The sequence below is a fragment of the Protopterus annectens genome, chromosome 14.part0 (assembly GCF_019279795.1).
Source record: "Protopterus annectens isolate FY-2018-M chromosome 14.part0, PAN1.0, whole genome shotgun sequence".
Lineage (NCBI taxonomy): Eukaryota > Metazoa > Chordata > Ceratodontiformes > Protopteridae > Protopterus > Protopterus annectens.
The window spans coordinates 862,447,379-862,470,141 of NC_056748.1; the positions used below are offsets into that span (position 1 = coordinate 862,447,379).

Below are 22,763 nucleotides of genomic sequence, written 5' to 3' on the forward strand. Positions count from 1 at the left end.
AATTGACTATATATTTTTAGAAAAATGTCAATTAGATGTTAATCTGTTCCTAAATTAAGGAACTGATAGAGTAATGGGTTGTTTGTCACAAAAGTGAAGAAATGTTAATACTGACTGATTCGGCGTTAAAGAAAATAAGGAGACTTTGGTGGAATATTGATTCTACTCATTTCACTGATTCTAGCTGAGACTTTGATGGAATATTGATTCTACTCATTTCACTGATTCTAGCTGAGACTTTGGTGGAATATTGATTCTACTCATTTCACTGATTCTAGCTGAGACTTTGGTGGAATATTGATTCTACTCATTTCACTGATTCTAGCTGAGACTTTGGTGGAATATTGATTCTACTCATTTCACTGATTCTAGCTGAGACTTTGGTGGAATACTGATTCTACTCATTTCACTGATTCTAGCTGAGACTTTGGTGGAATATTGATTCTACTCATTTCACTGATTCTAGCTGAGACTTTGGTGGAATATTGATTATACTCATTTCACTGATTCTAGCTGAGACTTTGGTGGAATATTGATTCTACTCATTTCACTGATTCTAGCTGAGACTTTGGTGGAATATTGATTCTACTCATTTCACTGATTCTAGCTGAGACTTTTGTGGAATATTGATTCTACTCATTTCACTGATTCTAGCTGAGACTTTTGGTGGAATATTGATTCTACTCATTTCACTGATTCTAGCTGAGACTTTTGGTGGAATATTGATTCTACTCATTTCACTGATTCTAGCTGAGACTTTTGTGGAATATTGATTCTACTCATTTCACTGATTCTAGCTGAGACTTTTGTGGAATATTGATTCTACTCATTTCACTGATTCTAGCTGAGACTTTGGTGGAATATTGATTCTACTCATTTCACTGATTCTAGCTGAGACTTTTGGTGGAATATTGATTCTACTCATTTTACTGATTCTAGCTGAGACTTTTGGTGGAATATTGATTCTACTCATTTCACTGATTCTAGCTGAGACTTTGGTGGAATATTGATTCTACTCATTTCACTGATTCTAGCTGAGACTTTTGTGGAATATTGATTCTACTCATTTCACTGATTCTAGCTGAGAATTTTGGTGGAATATTGATTCTACTCATTTCACTGATTCTAGCTGAGACTTTTGGTGGAATATTGATTCTACTCATTTCACATTTTCAATGGAGTCCTGGGGGAGAAAAGCTCCATAGATACATTTTATTAAACAACAGGTTATTACAGTACAAGAAGAGTACATGAAGCAAAAGTATATGTTAGTACAATTAAAAAAAAACAGAGTTTATATGACAATTAGTAAAATTTACAAATACATAGTCACTATCATTGCTAACACAGATGTTAAGTCTGAACAGTAATAAGTAGGTATTTACAAGTCAATTAGACTAGGAAGTTATTTACAATATGTATGTTGCCCCAGGGGAAATATGATCAGTAGGTCAAATATTTTAAAATTTGAGTTAGGATAAGAGGAAAGGGGGAGAAGGGGTAGGGAGTAAGGTAGCTGCTGGGGATGTTATGAAGGATGGGTTCATGAGCATTCCCAGAGAGATGTTAGGTGTGAGTGGAGCAGAGTTTTAAAAGTGGACAGGCTGCTGGTGAGGCGAATTTGATGAGGGAGGGAGTTCCAGAGGTGTGCCAAGGAAAAAGAAAGTAAAAGTTTGCCTGCTGGACGGGCAGGCTTGTGAAGTTCAATTAGATTCTGAGCATTGGTTCTTAGCAGTCTGTTAGGTAGGTGCATTTTAAAGGTTGAGGCAAGGGTGGGGCAGAGAGAGGGACTGAAAATGAGTTTCTGAGCAAGGATTAGTTGAGATTAGATAAGGTAGTTGGGCATCTCTAGCCAGTTTAGTTTATGGAGGGCAATACAGTGGTGAGAGGGGGATCTGTGTCCAGTGGCGAATTTGGCAATTTTGTTGTAGCAGGAAAAGAGTTTTGTTTTAATAGAAGATTGTAGGTTGGTTAGAAGTGGGGCACCATAAATGAGAGAAGGGATGAGATATATGGTAGGGAGAAGGAATCATGTAGATGGAGTAAGGTAGCGAATGTGGCAGTAGAACATACCAAGTTTATGGTGTTTTTTTTAAATATTTGTATGTATATGGGTATCAAATTAGAGCTGGTTGTCGATGAGAACCCCTAACAGTTTTGAATTGGATAGTATCTCAAGAAAAGTGTTATTCTGACTGGTTATGGAGACTGAATTAATGTTGATAGTTGTAGATTTGGAAGGGGTGAATATCATGAGTTTGTTTTTTGATGCATTAAGCGCCAGGTGGTTATCTAGCATCCATTGTTCAGTGGATGAGAAGGCATCTTGGGTTAGTTTTATGAGGGTGGGAGTGGAGTTAGCAGAGCAGATAATTGTTGAATCCTCTGCATATTGGATGATTTGTGCATTAGGGATGGTAAGGTGGAAGTCATTTATGAAAATATTGAACAATAGGGACCTAAAATGGAACCCTGGGGTACACCAGTGGGAGTTTTGAGGAATGGGAAAATGGCTTTCTTCCATTTGACTGCTTGTTGCCTGTTGGAAAGGTGGCTGGTAAACCAGTTGATAGAAGGGGGTGATAGATTTAGATTAGAGAGTTTGGATAGGAGAAGGGTGTGAGAGATGGTATCAAAAGCTTTGGAAAGGTCTGGAAAGAGGGTGGATATAATTCTGGTGGTATTATAATTCTTTGAAAAGATGGCTTAGTTTATACAATAAATGAATTGAACACGGTTTATAGGCCATTTCTATGAATATATATATATATCTGGATTGAATACTTTAAGATTAATTTATCCTTATAGAAAACCTTCAATGGACTGTTATACTCATTGAGAATTTATTAATTTCTTGCAGCTATGGTTTAAGCATGATTTTGTTTTTCTGCTTGGAGTTAAACTACTGAAATATACACTGGTCTGGTTTATTCATCAAATAGGAAATCAGGAAGTTGATTTCTGAATAGTTTACTTCAATTTGCTATTACTCAATTCATTTTTATTCCCATAAGAGGTAGTCATATATTAGACCTTCTTGTGACAAAATGACCATCACAAGTTAAAGAAATTATTATGGATCCACCATTATGTAATTCTGATCATTGTTCAATTACAGCTAAAATTTTATATGTATCTATTTTATCATCAAGAGTCATTAAACATATCAGTATCATAAGATTAATTTCAAAGGTCTAAATTATTCAATTAATCTAACTGACTGGTCATTGCTATCAAGGACTGAGGTAAATGATGAATATTCTTTCCTGGAGTCCATCTTGAGTAATGCTCTGGATTTAGTACACTGTAATAAGGCATACAAATCCTGCAAATTTTCCCACTGGTGGGATACTGCATTGCACAGATTATGCAAAAGAAAGAAAAGGCCTTTTTCAAAAATTAAGGAATAAACCTACTCTGTATATTAAATCTGGATTACATTTTATTACAAAAAAATTAAGGTCTTGTTAAATCCTAAGAAGTTCGAATAAGAAAATTACTTTTCTTCATCAGTTAATAAAAGCAGTTTTATAAATAAATGAATACAGTCACAAGGAGTACTGACTCTATCTCATCAATATTTATAGATAGGAAATTCATAACTGATTTTTATAAAATTGCTGAAGAGTTTAATAATGTTTTTCTGACTTGTCACACTCTAAGTGCATAACGGCTAATTTGGAGCTTGTTTCTTCAACTAATAAGAAGTGCCCTATAATAAATATTGAATTGATTTCTAAAGTATTAAAAACATTAGGTAATAAAATCTCTGTGGGTTCATATTTAATACCAGCAATGATGATTCATGGCTTGAGTAGTACTTTTTTGACAGTGTTGCACAAATTGTTTAATACTTTTGCTACATAATAGTGTAGTACCTTCTATTTAGAAAAAAAAATCTGCTATTTCACTTGGACACAAAAAGGGTCCTATTAAACATGCAACTATTTTATTTAAGTATTATGAATGAATTTTACCAAATCTGCTCTCAGATCCATTGAATCCTAAGATGTGTATTGATTTGTGTCAACATGGCTTTTTTACTGGCCTTTCAACACTCACAAATTTAGTGGAATTTTATGATCAAGTACTTTGGACACTTGACAATGCATTAATAACAGGTGTTGTTTACATGGATTTGGCTAAGTCTTTTGATACAATCGCATATAGTTCAATAATTAATACATTAAGGAATCATTATTACAATCCCTTTTTGATTAATTGGATGTCTGGTCATTCTAAATGTGTAGTAGTTAAAAGTCATCATTCCTGCTTTGTCCCTGTATCGCCTGGAGTACCACTGGGCTCTATGCTTGGTCCTTTATCTTTTAATTTGGTACTTTCAACTAGTCATAAAACAATCAGTGTTGGTAAACTAAATATTCCAATGATTATAAGACTGAATTTAAATTGATAAGGATGGAATTTCAGCATGCATATCAGAATTTTTGGGACAAATTTTCTTAGTTCTGATAACTGTAAAATCATGTATTTTGGAAATCATGGAATAAGACAATTTATTTTTAAATAATATGATATTATCTGAAACTGACTGTTATAGGGATTTGGGTATACACATCATCTAATGTTTCCTTTTTATCTCATGTAACTATTATAAAGAAGTGTACATTATTAGTAATTGGATGGATGTTTAGATCTCTGTCTATAAAGGATGAAGAAAGATTAGTGAATCTATTCAAATGTACATCAGACCAGTTTTAGAATATAACAGATTGTTTTGCCAAAACAATAAGCACTGATTATGGTTACTTGAGTGTATTCAACAAAAATTGGCAAAAAGAGTGCCTTCGGTTTATCATTTATCTTATTCTGATATATGTAAAACTGTAAATTTGTTTGCACGCCATTATAGGTTTACAAGCGGAAAAGCTGTAAGTGCATATATAATCTTTGGGGATGAATTCCTACAGCTTATATATAACATTAGTCTCTATGCTAATATGAGAAGACATCAGTATAACCATATTAATTTCAAAACTTTTTTTTGTAAAATGCAGTTAACATGGAATGATATAACTCAAATGATTTCTAGAATATGGAATCATATACCAACTAATATTAGGGTGTCACTTAACACTGAGTGTTTTAAAAGATTGATCATTATATGGGAGATAATGAATTTGCAACTGATTTTAATGAATCTGTGTTTTTTTATAACCTAAGGGCTTTAACACTGAAGCTGACTTATGAGAAACCAGCACATTACCCAGGACTCTTGTCATATGGGACTCCATTGTATGACACACACATGCTTCACTCACTAGACTGAACAAGGAGAAGATAATAGTTAGTTGTTTATCTGCAGCCAGGATCCACCAGGTTATGCACACACTCAAGTCACTACACCAGAGGTACCAGTAGGATTCTATCACAGTCCACGAGGGCATTAATGACCTAAGATGTACTTCTCTAGAGTATATGAAGAGAGACATTATTGATCTCTCTCTGAATACGTCTCATGAAGGCATGTGCCGTGCATTGAGCAGACATTCTACCTTCACAGTATGAACAAAAGATGACTGACTTCAACAATTGGCTTAATTTCTGATGTCTTTCCAGGGGGATTCAATATTTGTCAACATGGGAGGACATGTTTAACAAACACAGTTGTTTTGCATAGGATGGTCTGCACCTGTCTCCTCTAGGCTTCCAGATATTGACTTAAATTTTATCCACCCCCCCTTAGAGCCTTTTTTACACAATGACAAAATGACAAACCTACTGACACAGCAAATGAAACCCAAAGAAATCTAAAGATGTTACTGCTAAATGCTAGGAGCCCAGACAAGAAACTCCAGACCCTACTATCTCTCCTGACTCTGGAGAATATAGACATCTATGCCATTAATGAGACAAGGTTTAAATCTGTGGAATATACTCTGGCAGTGCAAGGCTTCAGTATCTTGCACACATTTAGACCATCAGCTGCACAGACAGGGGCAAAAGATGGAGAAGTCTCATTCTGTATAAGCAGCAAGCATAACTCTGTGTTGATTAAACAGGATGATGCCTTGGAATTTATTCACATGCAAATCACCAAAGACAAAGTCCCATACCATATCCTAGCAAGCTATAGGCCACCCTCTATGTCCTTAGAATCCCATAGCTCTTACTTAGATGTACTGGAAACACTCATCATTTAACCAAATGCCCTATTCATGGAGTCTTTAACTAACTGTCTATAAACTGGAAAGCATACACTGCCTCATACTTGCAGGTACAATGATTCCTGGACTTTAGTAACACAAATCCTTTTGACAAAATACATATAGTGCAGACACTCATTAGAGACTCAAAAATACTGGAACTGGTACTTGCCAATATGGGAGATTGCAGCATCCCATCCCCCCACCCCACCCAGTGTCATGTCCTCACTGGTAATGTTAGACCACAAAGTTATCTCCTTCGAAATAAAAATCAACTTGGTAACCCCAGTAAACTCTGTAACAGTTATGAACTATTCCAAAGCAAACAATATACTACTAAGTGATGGTTTGTCAAAATTCAATGCCCCTCCCAACCCCGAGTTCACCACAATCTATGCAGAATTGTTCACAAAAACCCTGTGCAACAATGTAAATGGCTGTACAGAGGCTGATCTACCTACCTGAAGTAAACACAAAACAAACTTTAAAAACAAACCACACTGTTGGAATCCTAACCTTAGTATACAACAAAAAGGATTGCCAGATGACTCACAGACAGGCCACAAGAAGTTAGGACTGGTGATACCATGTCCACTAAGATACTGGTTGCCAGTGGGATACCTCAGGGCTCTGCGCTGGTACTGCTCCTATTTGGCATCTATGTCTCAGAGGTAAAGGCTAATCAAGGACCTTTGGTTGACCAAGTTTGCAGTGACTGTAAATTGGGAGATATTATGGATTCCCCCTCATGACAGAAACATCTTACAAGAAGGTCTAACACAAACAAATGACTGATGCCAAAGTCACACAGACTAAAACTCATTGCCAAGAAATGCATTATAGTGCCTTTTGGGAAAACTGCCACCCAGGCTAATTAATCCATTGATAAGACACCTCTAAGAGTTGACCCTGTAATCAGGGATCTGGGAACATATGTAGACAGTAATCTGGTCTTTGAGAACTATGTGGCCAAGATAGTAATTATTATGCATCCCTTATCAATCCCATCACTGATTATAATGCCTCCTTTGGCATATACCTGACCAGAAATCTGCAGACGTAGGAACACCCACAAAGGTTCCTTGCCAGGAGAATCCAGGTTATAAACATATTGTCCTATAAGGATTGCCTTAAAGCCCAATCTCTATACTCTTGTCTCCCTCAGGTAACAGACGATCTATGTCTGGCATAAAAGTCATCCTCAGATCTATCATTGATGGACCATTTGCACATCCAAAAAATGAACAGTATCAGAACCACTAGATCAAAGGATTTAAACTTTGCTTGTCACATAAATAAGTCACTTTGGTGAGACAGATATGTGTCTCAGAGGATCGCCATGCTCTGGAACAGGGTCCCCATCCATGTGAAACAGAGTCCATCCCTAAACCTATTTAAGCATAACCTTGATCAGTGGATGGGAAATCAGAGATTCAATCCAGATCTGGCCCACATGTCTCTGATAGACAGAGGCAGAAAATAATACCCAAACTAACATACACTCTCAACCTCTAGAAACTTCCTAACACATCCTCTCCTAATAAACGCTCAAGATACATAGGGACACAATTGGGTTGGATTGCATGGCTAGGCTTAAAAGTACATACCAAAGAATCTATTAACTTACAAAAAGGGCAATGTTAGGAGTGGTGGAAAGAATTTTTGGCATTAAAAGTACTTTCATTTTGTAAATATTTAAGTGTAAGTAAACTCCTTGTAAGATTAGAAAAGTTCAATATAAAATAAAGTAAGAAAGGATTTCAAAAAAATTAAAATTTAAGAACAAATAAACCAGAAGTCCAATGTTCAGTAGTTTATTTAATAAAATGTATATCAAATTGACCAACAAAGCTTTCGAGTAAGTCGGTGTATAAAGCTACACACCAGCATTTTATACAATAAACAGCCAATCAGCTCATACATATAATTAGCATTTATACTTCATTTAAAGTGCCCAGCTACGTAAATCGAATAAAAAGCCACATATATAAATCATATATAAACATATATTAAAAAACAACAATTACACCATATCATGCCTATCTTTTAAAATTGTCTTAATACTATTACTACTATTAAGCCTTGGTAAACAGTCTGTCCCAAAGTAATTAATCCACTTATATTTATTTATTTTATTTATTGTACAGTTTGTTTACTGGGATAGTCCATTAGGCAAAGAAGAGCCTGTTTTCAATGGAGTCCCAGGCAGAAAAGCTCCATGAACAACAATATAATATAAAGATAATGCATTTATATTTATGTAATACTATTGAAGAACGATGGTATTATATAACATGATAAAAAGTCTATGATTGCAGTGAAAATTCAATTAAAAAAGTAAAAGGTAAAATTACACACACATAGGTCAATTAAAATAAGAAAAATCCACTGGTGCATATTCCTGTTAAATTTGTTAGAATGTGAAATAACACAGGGTTGCAATTACAGTTTTACATAAGATCTTAGCTGAGTTAAAGTAGGATGGGGATAAGAGGTGCTAATTGTTGAATATAAGAAGGGTGGGACAATAAGAAAAAAAATAAAGCAAGAGTAGGAGTAAATGAGAAAAATGAAGATGATAGTAGTCAGAGAAGCTCAGTATGATGAGGAGAAGAGAGAAGTAAAGGAGTGCGAGAAATGGGGAAAAAAGAGGTAAGTCATGTGGGATGAGAGCAGGAACATTCCCAGAGGGCTTTGAGATGGGAATGAAGCAGGGTCTTAAAGGTAGAGTGGTTGTCTGTTGTACGAATAAGAGGTGGCAGGGAGTTCCAGAGGTAAGCTAGGGAAAAGTATAGTAGGTGTTTGCCTGGAGGATGAGAAGGCTTGTGCAGTTCAAGCAAATTCTGGTTATTGGATCTTAGAAGTCTGTTGGGTGGGTACATTTTGAAGGAGGAGGCAAGGGAGGGGCAGACGGAGGGACTAAAGATGAGTTTATGGGCATGAGAAAGTTGAATATAGGTACGATGGCTGGGAATATTCAATCATTTCTGTTCTATTTATTATATCTCCCCCACTATTATTCACATAAACAATTTGTAAAATTCTAAATTTAAACTTACGCTCAACTCCAAAACCAAAACAAACCACGAGGAAGGTCTCAAAACTCGAAAAGACAAAGTCTTTTGTGACGAAAGCGGCTAATAAACTGAGTGGACGCTATCAGTGGTAAAGTTTCCTTGCTGGTTGTTTTACGAGGTTTTGTCTTCTGCTCAACTCCATTAATAGACACCTTTCGCAAAAGCATTAGTAAGAACATTCCTAGAATATCAGACATATGTGCACTTATTCTTTATTTTTTTATTGTTTTTGCCAGTATAAAAACATTGGCATTGAACACAGTTAGTAAGGTATGCATTTTCCATATTACATGTACCTGATGCCTTCTGGTTTATTTGTTCTTGAATTGATTTATGTACTTGGGAGTCTTTTAGCTATCAAGGTGATTTTTGTTCTTTTTGTAAAAAAAATAATTTTAGGAGCAAAAGTACCTGCGAGGATATATATTTTGTGTTTGTTTGATATTTAATATTCATCACAAAGATGCATGCCTGTAGATTAAATTGTGTAAATATGTGAAAAGTGTCCACTTAAGAGAAAGATGACTGTTTCGATAATGAAACTGTGGATTAGAAGACCATTCTTGCATATACAAACTGTTTAAAAGAACTTTATTATCTGTTGAGTATGAATCAGTAAAGGAGTGCCCCTCAATCAACACCATACTTCTCAACCTCTTAGCGCAAGACCCCAAAAATAGGGACAATTTTTAAATACTGCTCTTATAAACTTACAAAGTTGCTATAAACATGTGTTACCATGCCTTTTCTTAAGAATATAAAGTCTGAAACTCAAATGTATGCCATTATTTAGTGGCTTCAGTCCTAAATGATATCCCAGAAAACCACAAATTTTGTGAAAAACAGACCAAACATAAGAATAAAACATCTGGACAGTCTGCCAACATCCGAATAGTTGAGACGTATGAGACACATCAGCGTACGCAGCTAAACCGGAAAAAGCTGGTATAACTCGGAAGTTGTAATTTCCCCGTTCAAGCCTGTTAGAACTCTTTTTTAATACAGTAAAGGCTTGGTGTTCTGTAATAGGTAATTGCTTAGATAAGATGGGTAGCACTACATACGGAACGCTGGAAATAGGACGGATATTGTTAAAATAGGTAAATGACGCACAGTAACCTTTTTGGAGATATTTTTTTTTTTACCCGGAACTCAGTTTTACACCTTTGTGTCTATCTGAATTCATTAGCTGTGGGCACAATCTGTGCGTTCTGTATAACCGTCCTACGTTGGGTATGTTTATTGGGGATAAACTGGTGTACATACTGGGAATGAGATGCTTTAATAGATCTGTCACTTTTTTGTGTGGGTGGGAAGGAAAAGGTAGTAGATAAGTTATTTGTTTAGTGAGATATCCTATAATAAGATTACTAATGTATGCGAAAGGTTGCACAGATAGAGCAAGTTTAATTTTGTAAAAGTTAAGCATACTTACGCCTGTTCATTCATTTTTACTTTATGTAGTTAAGTTGCTGTTTTTTACGTCTGTATTATGCCAATTCAAGGCACACATATGCCTGCGAGTCATATTAAACGTTACATTATATGCCACTTATGTGTGACTTATTACGTAAAGAAAGTTACGAGTAGTCTGTATCACACACTGCTTCACTTTTATTCGGCTGAACTATCCACAATATAGATTATACTTTTCCATATTTACTTTTTATAGAATCTTGTTTTACTTTAGCTGTGAGACCATGATCTTGTCGGACACTACACTCGCTTATTTGCTCTTCCATAGTTTATAATTCAACCCAAATAGTGTGTATGGTGCTGCTATTACTATCTTATATCTTCCTGCTGACGAAACTCTTTTTTCGCATTACCTTCTACTCGGCAGCATTGTTTCTATTTGTGCAAAAATCTGTGCTGTACTAATTATAGCAATAATTGCTTTTTGTATACCAAGACATTTCATACAGCAATGTTTACAGATTCTACCACTGAAATAAGAACGATTAAGTGTCATTTAAATTTGGGCGTCGAGCTGGCACCTGTAAAAAATCTATTGCCAATCATTAGCGGACCGGAGTTCCGCTGTGGCGACCTGTAACCGGGAAAAGCCAAAAGAAGAAGAACAACAGTTTGTTTGGGTCTTTCGGCTTTTCCCGGTTAGGGGTCGCCACAGCAAAACTCCGGTCCGTTAATGATTGGTAGTTGATTTTTACGTGCCGAGTTAACAGCCCTGACGCACAACCTTCAACGAAGGTATGCCCATTCAAGCATGTCTCCACGCAGAAGACGATCTAGCTGAGATTCGAACCGGACAGCGTCTTATTGTGAGGCGACAACGCTACCGCAGCACCAACAATAACAACAACGTTAAAGGTTGTTAATTACTGGCTGTTTATTGTTGTATGTTGTGCTCACTGGTTGGTGATTCCATTTTTAATATGTACATTATCTGAGGCACCGCATTCAAGTGTAGTATGCGGTTTTCTAAATGCATGCAACCGTTTTGAAGCAGTTCACTTATTACGTAAAGAAAGTTACGAGTAGTCTGTCACACACTGCCTCACTTTATTCGGCTCTTTAGAGTCCAATTATAATTCACCAAGAATGAGAAAAGTTTTTAGAAACTGCTACGTTTGTGTCTGTAACAAATGGTGGTGTTTTTACATTTTGGTAACAGGGTTACCACCTGTCCCACTTTGCGAGGGACAGTCCCTCTTTGGGCAGTTGTGTCCTGACAAAAAACTTTAAAAATGGCAAATGTCCTGAGATTGTAGGACAAAATTATTTCTTATATTTTATGTAATAGTTGCATAAAACAGTTATTCTGTATCTAAAATACCTAAATGTTTCCAGAATAAGCAACTAAAATGCTACAAGAATACGCTTTTATTTAAGCAAAAAAATTAAGTTCTATCCTTTGTACTGACCGTGGGTATGTGTCGACCTGTAAAATCTGATGTTTGTACCGAAAATGTCCCAATTTGGCCATTTGAAAAGGTGGCAACTCTAGGTGGTTAACAGTGGGTTAGAAGTGCCCATTATTTTAAAAGAAGTACTTGGGGAAAAACGTGGAGATAAAACCAACAACTAATGGTTATAGGACACCTAATTATCTATCCATCTGACCTTATTTCTGAATGTGGTAATACAGCCATCGTCTGACTGCCTTCATCAGAATCCTCAGTTACTGTATCATCAAAGACATTTACCCCCCCCCCCCACACACACACACACAAAGAGAAGTCTCCATCAGTTGAGCAACCACACTTGTTGCCAGTTGTAGTACATCAGAAAACGCAACTAGCAGTTTTGCAAAGGCAGCCCTTTCCCTCTAATGCATACTTCAACTAATATCGCCATGATTGCAGATACACGAAGAAAGGAAATGGTTAGTTCTGTGCAATAACTTTTTTTTTCTCTCCATGCTTACGGTACGCCCAATTCAGCAACTTTGTGATGAATTAGTACTGCCTGATAATTGGGATTTTGATCACTAGCAGTATAAAGCAAGCACAATATTAATAGAGTGGGATTGGATCAGTAAGGTTTCACTAATCGGGTTCCTTTTAAAGGGTCCTGTCACTACTTTAAGATTACAGAGAAGTAGCAAGGAAGCTAATCACAAGTTGTGATATACTGCACTTCTATTTTAAGTTTGCCAAGCTGTAGCATATAGAAGGCTGTGTAAATGTTGTCCAGCTAAAGTTAGTATAGGTTATGCTTCATTGAGTAATACTGTGAAATGTAGAATGTTTGCACCCTGTTGATTCAGATTCTCAAACTGACTGATATGCTTGATTCTGTCTTCACATTGTAGTGATTAAATGAAAAGTACCTTTTGCAGCTTTTTGAGTGACAAAGTTCATTGGTTCTACTGTTAGTGACACTGGGTAAGTAGTTTCATAGTAGTACTACATGGCTACTTCTGTTGTCGCAATTAGTACCATGTCTTAAATTGTTTTTATGGTATCACATTTGCATAACTATTTTGCCGTTGACTTCCACACATTCATATTTAGAGGTCAAGTTCTGTCACTGGGAAACTTGAATGTGGCTGTACCCTTCAATACGGAGTTACCTAGCTGTTTTTTATTTTTTTAATTCATTCACTTAAGTATATTACCATATGTATAAAGATGTTTTCATTCCTCAGCCTCTGTAGGTGCTGAATTGAAAACCTATCCCTTTTCTTGTTGGTGCTGAAATCTAGTTAAGTGTTATTCAAAGTATAAGTGCAGTTTAGGAATTTAAGATTAAACGTAAATGTTTACTGTGTAAACTGTTAAGAAAATTATTTCAAGTTTCATTCTATATACATAATTAAGTCATCTTGATTATTATGTCGGTGAGAGTAGCATTGCTGCTATTCTAGCTTTCTTGTTGATCTCACTAGGGACTTTTAAACAAATATTTGCACGTTACTAATAAGAAATAATTTGTATAACTGTGCTGTCCCTTTTTTTTTTCCTGACAACACATATGTATAGACCCAGCCTACATAATTATAGCCAGGAATGTAGCCCCTTCATGACTCAGGACACCCACTCCTCTTACCTGGATCTACTTGACTCCATCAAGGTACCCCCCAACACCCTTATGCTGGTGACTTCAACTACCCCACCATAGACTTGGTGAACCATTTCTGCACTCACTTAATGATTTCTTGACTTCATCAGTTCTAACGACCTAGACCACCTTGTCTCATCCCCCACAAGGGGAGATAAAATTCTGGACTTGGTTCCATAGTATGTTCCTCCCTGGTGAATTCATATCATCAGACTATCTCATTCAAAGTTTCTATCCCACCCACCCCACCCCCACAGCCGTAATCAAGCTAAAAAACTTATCAAAAGCTGACTACAACTTCCTAAGGAAGGGTATAAGCAGCTTCATACCACCACCACCACCCTCAGAGGATGCAGACAACTATGCTGAACAGTATGCCAATGTAGTTTACAAGCACCTGTACAACTGCTTGGACTCAGCCATACCCAACAGAACTAAAACTTGCTCCTCAAGGAAAAACAAACCTGTTTGGTGGGTATGCTGTATCAACGGGCTTTACAACAAAAGGAAGAAACTGTTGCCCAAGGGTAAAACAAAACAAATTCCAAACTGGAAAAACTCCCTCATTAGTCTCAACAAGCAAATTAGATCAGTAGTGAAAAGCTCCAAAGCCAATTATGAATCAAAACTAACGGCGAGGCTCAAATCACTTTCACTCTACTCTGTATCATACAGATTGCTCAGAGGTTATCTGTGTCTTGCCTACAAGGGAATCTCGGACCTTGCCCTACTAGAGATGCTCCACATCCGAACTCGCGCATTACACACTCGAGAAACACCTGAATCTAATATGCAACATCAACAAAACCTGCTGGAGAGACAGGTTTGTCTCCCAGAGGCTGCCCCGTCTCTGGACTAGACTTTCCATATGGCTTGCTACAGATCCCCCACCATGCCCCAGGATTCCCACTCCTCATTTCTTAATACACTGGAAAATATTAGCGTACAACCTAACACCCTAATAATGGGCGATTTCAGCTACCCTACCATTAACTGGGAAAACTCGTGTACCTACTGTTGTGCTCAACGTTTCCTGGAATTCATAAATTCCAATGCCATGGATCAACTTATCCACACCCCCACCAGAGGCAGCAATATCCTAGACCTGGTTATTACCAACATGGGCAACCATTGCTCCACACCAGAGGTCACTTCCTCGTTGGTCAGATCCGACCACAAGCTAATCACCCTAGACATCCACATCCCTCCCCCACCCCCCATTAGGGAAACCACAGTAAAAAAATTTCTCCAAAGCCAATTTCACGCTTCTTAAGACAGAAGTGGCAAACTTCACGACACCCATGCTGACGGACAATAGAGGTATGACTGCTGAATCCTACACAAATGCACTTTATAAGCACTTACACGAGTGCATGGATCGTGCAATCCCTAACAGAATCAAGATGCTATCCTCCAAAAAAGGAAGCCAATCTGGTGGTCCCCTGCCATAAACAAACTCTACAACAGAAGAAAGAAAATGTTGCAAAAAAGAGTAAAATCCCATGATTGGAGAAACTCCCTGGTCAGCCTCAGTAAGAAGCTGAGATCCCTCGTAAAATCCTCCAAAGCTAGTTATGAAAACAAAATCGCCACTGATTCTAAAGACAAACACAAAGCATTCTATAGCTATGTCAAGAATCTCAATGGCAACACTCAGATCTGCTCTGAGTTACAGCACAATGGCACTAAATATACAGAACCAACTGATATTGCCAACTTCCTGGCAGATAGGTTCAGTGCTAACTTTACCCCTCTGTCATCCCCTAAAGGGCCCATCTCTATACCAGACGAATGCAGAGTTCCTGTAATCACAGCTGCACAGGTAAAAAACACACTATCCAAAGTCAAGAACACAGCATCCATGGGACTTGACGACATCCCAGGCTGTGTTCTACATGAACTACAAAACAAACTGGCACCCCACCTAAGTACCATGTTCAATCATAGCCTCACCTCAGGCTATGTGCCCACTGAATGACGCACATCAACAGTTATCCCACTCCACAAAGGGGTAGCCACCACAGACCCTGGAAACTACCGCCCCATTAGCCTAACGAGCCTGGTCTGCAAGGCTATGGAGCGTATCATCATGGAACTTGTAAACAATGACATTGGTAATCTCCAAACTCAGGACCCCACCCAGTTTGGGTTTGTAAAAGGCAGATCATGTCTCCTAAACCTGATAGACTTCTTTGAAGCAGTCACCAAAGCCGTAGATCAGGGTAAGGTGGTTCACACAGCCTATCTAGATCTCACCAAGGCTTTCGACACCATCCCCCGCTCTGGAATTATAAATAAACTCCCTAAACTAGGTATAAATCCCTATGTCACAAGATGGGTTGCCAACTGGCTCACTGACAGAACCCACACTGTGAAAGTAGCAGACTCCAAATCCAACTTCAGACCAGTGACAAGTGGAGTTCCACAGGGTTCAGTCCTGGGTCCTCCGCTGTTTGGTATCTTCTACTCTGAAGTACAGGCCAACACAGAAGGTCTTTGTCTAACGAAGTTCACAGATGACTGCAAACTAGGAGCCATAATCAAAACTCCAAAAGATGTGAACATCCTACAAAAGGACCTTGTTGAGACAGATGCCTGGTGTCAAAACCATGGCCTCAAGCTCAATGCCAAAAAGTGTGTTGTCATCCCTTTTGGTAAAAACTCAGTACCCATGAACTACCACGTAGGTGGTAGTCTACTTAACACCGAAAGTGTGATAAGGGACCTTGGGACACAGGTGGACAGTAGTCTCTCCTTTGATAATCACATTGCCACAGTATTCAGGAAATCTTTCTATGTGGCACACCTCATCACAAAAGGTTTCTCATCCAGGAAAAAAGAGGTCATTGTTCCCCTCTACTCGTCACTCATTAGACCCATTATAGAGTACAATGCCCCTTTTGGTATGTACCTCACAAGACATCTACAACAACTGGAAAGGCCACAGAAATACCTCACAAAGAGGATTACCGGCCTCAAAGAGATGCCCTATGCAGACAGTCTCAAAAAACTGCAGCTTTACTGCGTTGCATATCGCCTACTCAGAGACTATCTCTGCCTAACACACAAAGCTATGTCAAACCCAGAGCTTTTAGACGTGCTCCACTTAAAGAAATCCCAATCCCTACGAGCTACACGCTCCAGGGACCTAAACCTAGTCACCACAATAAACAGAACATGCTGGAGGGATAGATTCCTGTCCCAGAGACTTCCCATACTCTGGAACAAACTACCTATGTATATCAAACAAAGCTCCTCATTAGCACTCTTCAAGAAAAATCTTGATTGGATGGAAGATGGGAAATTCACCCCGGGGATCACTTCTGCGGCTCTGCTCGACAGTGGCACAGGAAAATAATTTTCTTGGGTGGCAAAAGCCAGGGTACATTTGGCTAGGCTTATATAGGCCCTAGGGCCAATAGCCTAGTACCTACCTATGAACCTATATATGTCCAGCAGAGTACCTCGCTGAACCTCTTCAAGAATAACTTTGAGTGGATGGGAAAACACAAATTTGTCCTAGGGGTTCCACCTGTGTCCCTCATTGACAGGGGCGACACGTGCTGACTAAGGTTTCTTTTCAGGATAAACTCTTGGCTAGGCTTGTAAGGGTCCCAGGACCATTAGCCTCAGGACCATTAGCCTAGTAACCTCCTATGATCCTTTTATTATTATTATTGTTTTTTATGGGTAGTCTCAAGAAAAAAGTTAAGCAAGTGGGACTAACCCAGTCATCAAAAGGATAACTAATTAAAAATATATATTGTATGCATTTGGCTTGGCAAGAACTGAAATAATGAATGAAGGTGTCATACAGGTGATGGCAGGTAGAGGCTGTGGGTCTCTTCAGGTACAACGGCAATTCACATTGCAGCCAGAGTCTATAGGAAAGGGATACATGGAACCTAGACTGAACTAAAGTAGCTGAATTACTATTGTTTTAAGTATAACATTAAAAATGTACCTTAAAGGTTGAAGATGGCCTGTAACAAAAATAAATAGAATTATTTTAAATTGTAAACTGAGTCATAACAAAGATAGCTAAAGGAAAATGTGAAATCGTAGTACCACAACTTTAAGCAAATGGATAAAAAGACTGAAATTTTATGCCTTTGGTGCAGTATTTTAGAAATTCAAGAGAATATTGTTGGGGAAAAGAAGCCAGAAGTCTTGGCTTTCAACCATAATTATGTCAGCACAGCTTCCTCACCCATCCACTGCCCACTTTGGGATATGTTTGATTAGAAAATCAAACTTACCACTTAATGTTGGAGAGCCATTAAAGCTCTAGAAAAAAATATCAGGATGTATTAAGAAATACTTATTTCAGATTTGGGTGCAGTTGTTCTTTATTGCTTTTACAGATTTTAATGAATACATTGGAGTTTTTGTATATTTTATGGATTGGAGTGTTCGATTACCAGACCGCAGTTGGAAAGTTTCCTACTTTAGAATGTGTTGTGCTTGTTGTCATGAAACATTCTTACTAAAAGCACCAGTTCTGTACTGAAACTACTATTTCAGGTAGTCATTTTAGCTTTAGATTCTGTTACGGTAGGTGATTTGCTACTGTTTTGGATTTTCATAGGATCCTCATAAAATTGGAGGATTCAAACTTGAATGTATGCATACATTGTTGCATTACAGATAGGAAAGCACTTGAAATATCCACATTTAGAGTTTAAGCTGTCATTAGGAATGCAGATCTATAAAGTGGTGACAGTATAGTAAAGAGTGTTTTACTGGTTCAGGATTACAATTGCTTTGGACTATGGTAATGTAATGACATTTTTAGTTAAACAATTTGGATTTTAATTGTCTAAGCTTACTGACAAAACCATTTTTTAACCAGTTTTAGGTGTGGAGAAATGGTTCGAATTTTAGCCAATGGAGAAATTGTGCCCGATGATGATCCTCGGGTTAGGAATAGAGCTCAACAGAATGAAAACCGTAACACTTTTGGGCAGGTAAATAACTGTTTCTTATGTGTGTAGATTATCTAACCGTGAAAATGTAACTGATGCAGCCCTTGCATACATCTGGAAAAATATGCCTGTTGAACACCTTCTTGATCAGTTGCCTTTTGTCTTTTTGCTTTCTTTTGTTATGTACTGAAATCTTTGTAAAGTCCATCCCATGTGCCCATCTGTAAATAGTTTCTGCTTCTTAAATAGATAATTTTGCAGGGCTAAATGAGCATTAATACAGTTAATTGGTTGTGAAAACAGGAATGTTTTTTTTTTTTCTTAGAATTTGGATAATTAAAGAACTCTAAGGGGGCAGAAGTTTGATAGCTGAAGCCTAGTGAAGAAAAATACAAAATATTGTGCTATGCCACAGAAATCCTGATACAAAGTATCAGCTGGGTGTTATGAAACTGATCACAGCAGGGCAGAAAATGGCTCAATGTGTTATGCACACCTGAACTTGTCCATCAGAAGCACAGTAAGAAAGTTGAGGCAGCAACAAATGAGAGCACTGGGTTTGTAGCCTCAGGCATGTAGTCTTCAGAAGCTAAGAGAATAATGTTCCTTCTCTACAAGGTCACAGCATACTTTGTACAATTCTGGAGATCGTACAAAGTTCAGGGCATCTGCTTGCTAAAAGGAGACATCTTTCACAGAACTGTAAGCAAGCCAGATTCACCCGGTTATCACAGTGGTGTTGTCACTTGATAAAATATTAGTTAATCTGTTGTATTCCTTTCCTTAACTGTTAGGTGTGCTGTTTCTGATGTATCCTGTGCCTGTTATTGAGGAGTTGTACTTCTGGGCTTTTTTACGTACACACACTATATATATATATATATATATATATATATAATATATATATGTATATATGTATATATATGTGTGTGTATATATATATATATATATATATATATATATATATATATATATATATATATATATATATATATATATGCCCTCCGGTTCACAGTCTTCCAAGACACTTATGTAATAAAAACAAATATGTACTTATTTCATTACTGCTTTCTAAAGGTTTTAAGCCTTTAAATTTATAAAAACCTGTGTATGCAGAAACGCATCATTTACAGCTTATCTTGCTTAGTTGTCTAGGTGATCATTGCATCGTCGGAACTGAGAATGTCATCTGTATAGGATACAATGGTTTGGGTCCTTTTCTGTACCCCTGACATTTGTCACTTGTAGGTGTTCATGTAGCTTCGTCTCACAACTGAAATGTTTCTTGTTGTGCAAGTATTCTACAAGACAGGCTGTGTTCTACATGAACTAACGAACTGGCACCCCACCTAAATACCATGTTCAATCATAGCCTCACCTCAGGCTATGTGCCCACTGAATGGCGCACAGCGACGGTTATCCCACTCCACAAAGGGGGAGCCATCACGGGCCCCGGAAACTACCGCCCCATTAGCCTAATGAGCCTGGTCTGCAAGGCTATGGAACGTATCCTCATGGAACTTATAAACAATGACATTGATAATCTCCAAACTCAGGACCCCACCCAGTTCAGGTTAGTAAAAGGCAGATCATGTCTCCTAAACCTGATAGACTTCTTTGAAGCAGTCACCAAAGCCGTAGATGAGGGTAAGGTGGTTCACATAGCCCATCTAGATCTCGCCAAGGCTTTCGACACCATCCCCGCTCTGGAATTATAGATAAACTCCCTAAACTAGGTATAAATCCCTATGTCACAAGATGGGTTGCCAACTGGCTCACTGACAGAACCCACACTGTGAAAGTAGCAGACTGCAAATCCAACTTCAGACCAGTGACAAGTGGAGTACCACAGGGTTCAATCCTGGGTCCTCTCCTGTTTTGGTATCTACTTCTCTGAAGTACAGGCTAACACAGAAGGTCTTTGGCTTCGCAGATGACTGCAAACTAGGAGCCATAATCAAAACTCCAAAAGATGTGGACATCCGACAAAAGGGCCTTGCTAAGACAGATGCCTGGTGTCAAAGCCATGGCCTCAAGCTCAGTGCCAAAAAGTGCATTGTCATCCCTTTTGATAAAAATTCTGTACCCATGAACTACCACTTAGGCGGTAGTCTACTTAACACCGAAAGTGTGATGAGACCTTGGGACACAGGTGGACAGTAGTCTCTCCTTTGATAATCACATCGCCACAGTAGTCAGGAAATCCTTCTACGTGGCACACCTCATCACAAAAGGTTTCTCATCCAGGAAAAAAAGAGGTAATTGTTTCCCCCTACTCGTCACTCATTGGACCCATTATATAGAGTACAATGCCCCTTTTGGTATGTACCTCACAAGACATCTACAACAACTGGAAACGCCTCAGAAATACCCCACAAAGGCTTACTGGCCTCAGATGCCCTACGCAGACAGTCTCAAAAAACTGCAGCTTTACTCCATCGCATATCGCTTAACTCAGAGGCGATGTCTGCCTAACACACAAAGCTATGTCAAACCCAGAGCTTTTAGACATGCTCCACTTAAAGAAATCCCAATCCCTACGAGCTACATGCTCTAGGGACTTCAACCTTGTCACCACAATAAACAGAACATGCTAGAGGGATAGATTCCTGTCCCAGAGACTTCCCATACTCTGGAACAAACTACCTATCTATGTTCTATGTCAAACAAAGGTCCTCATTAGCACTCAAGAAATGTCTTGATGATTGGATGGGAGATGGGAAATTCACCCTGGGGATCACTTCTGTGGCTCGGCTCGACAGTGGCACAGGAAAATAATTTTCTTGGGTGGCGAAAGCCAGGGTACCTTTTGGCTAGGCTTATATAGGCCCTAGGGCCAATAGCCTAGTACCTACCTATGAACTTCAACAAGCCCCAGCTGCAGAATACAAGGTCTGTATTTGTGTAGCTGCAAACTTGGTGTTCCAACCCATGTTTTCCCCTAGTTGTCCGATATCCATCATTGATTTGTTTTAACCTCTTCTGAATTCAAGTGCCATTACACTGCATTTTTAGGTAGTGGCAGACTAGCAGTTTTTCTTATACTGAAATGTTTTATGAAAAATAAAACTGCATATTGTAGTGCTTGAATAGCTGTTTTGGAAGTACTGGTATGTGACTTTTTTTTTTTCTTATGCCATTAGGGGTTTTCTGGACAGCCTGAGAATGCTCAGTACCATCCACAAAATCAAATGCAAGACTCTCCATTTTCAGCACTGAACCAGAGACTGTCAGAGGTGGGAATACCACGCTGGAACCTTGGGAACTGGGTTATAGAGCCAGCTGTATCCATCCTCCTGCTGCTTGTTGTGATAATGATGGGAATGCGGGGCATTTTACTACTTGGTCTTTTGTATGTACTATCTCGAATAAACCAGTGATAATTAGTGTGTGCAAAGCAACAGACAAGTTTCTTTTCTTAAGCACAATTCCTCAATGCCTTATCAGAAAAAGAGTCAGGGTAGTACTTTCATATTTTCTGGGTTCTGAAATTATTTCATAGAGCCTAAGATAAAACTAGAATACTGCTAATTTGATATAGGATTTTCAGGTGTGGTGGTGGACTTTATGGAATGTCAGTGATTTGTATACTTAAATAAAATATTGGCCTTTGTGTGAATTTTAATTGTATAATTTGGGGAAATTGTATGTGCTTTTTTTTTTTTTAAGAATTCCTATACAGCTAAGCTGCAAATTGTGTGAACATGTCACTATAGCCACTTTTTTTTTTACTAATTCTGTAATTAATCCCTATGGATCCCTTAACTTTTGTGCTGTTATTAGTCTGTAATTTTTAAAAAGTGTGAGTTTAGTGCAGTGTTTAGAAATTTTACATTCCATTGTAGTTGAATTTTTACATTTCTTTGTTAGGCACTTCTTTTATAGGTATATGAAATAATACATATGTACATGCACTGAAATATGAATACTAAGCTGATTCAAACCATTGAATTTTTGCTAATTTTGGTCCCACCAATGGGAGGTTTTCCTGCTGTATTTGAAACATAACACACTTAACAACATATTGTCCTACTAAAACATCTTGCTCTGCAAAGAATGAACAGATGGGA

General features: G+C 38.0%; 1 protein-coding gene across 2 annotated transcripts; it reads left to right on the plus strand.

The window, feature by feature from the left end:
• Positions 1–10,198: 10,198 nt before the first annotated feature.
• Positions 10,199–22,312, plus strand: FAM241B (family with sequence similarity 241 member B). 2 transcript variants are annotated; one of them, XM_044056624.1, is made up of 3 exons: positions 10,199–10,344; positions 18,621–18,735; positions 21,837–22,312. In XM_044056624.1, the coding sequence occupies exons 2-3, from the start codon at positions 18,637–18,639 to the stop codon at positions 22,071–22,073; spliced, it is 336 nt and encodes a 111-aa protein (XP_043912559.1). In that variant the 5' UTR covers positions 10,199–10,344; positions 18,621–18,636; the 3' UTR covers positions 22,074–22,312. The 2 variants fall into 2 exon arrangements, with proteins under 2 accessions (XP_043912559.1, XP_043912560.1); XM_044056625.1 differs by lacking the exon at positions 10,199–10,344 and adding an exon at positions 10,547–10,567.
• The last annotated feature ends 451 nt before the right edge of the window (positions 22,313–22,763 follow it).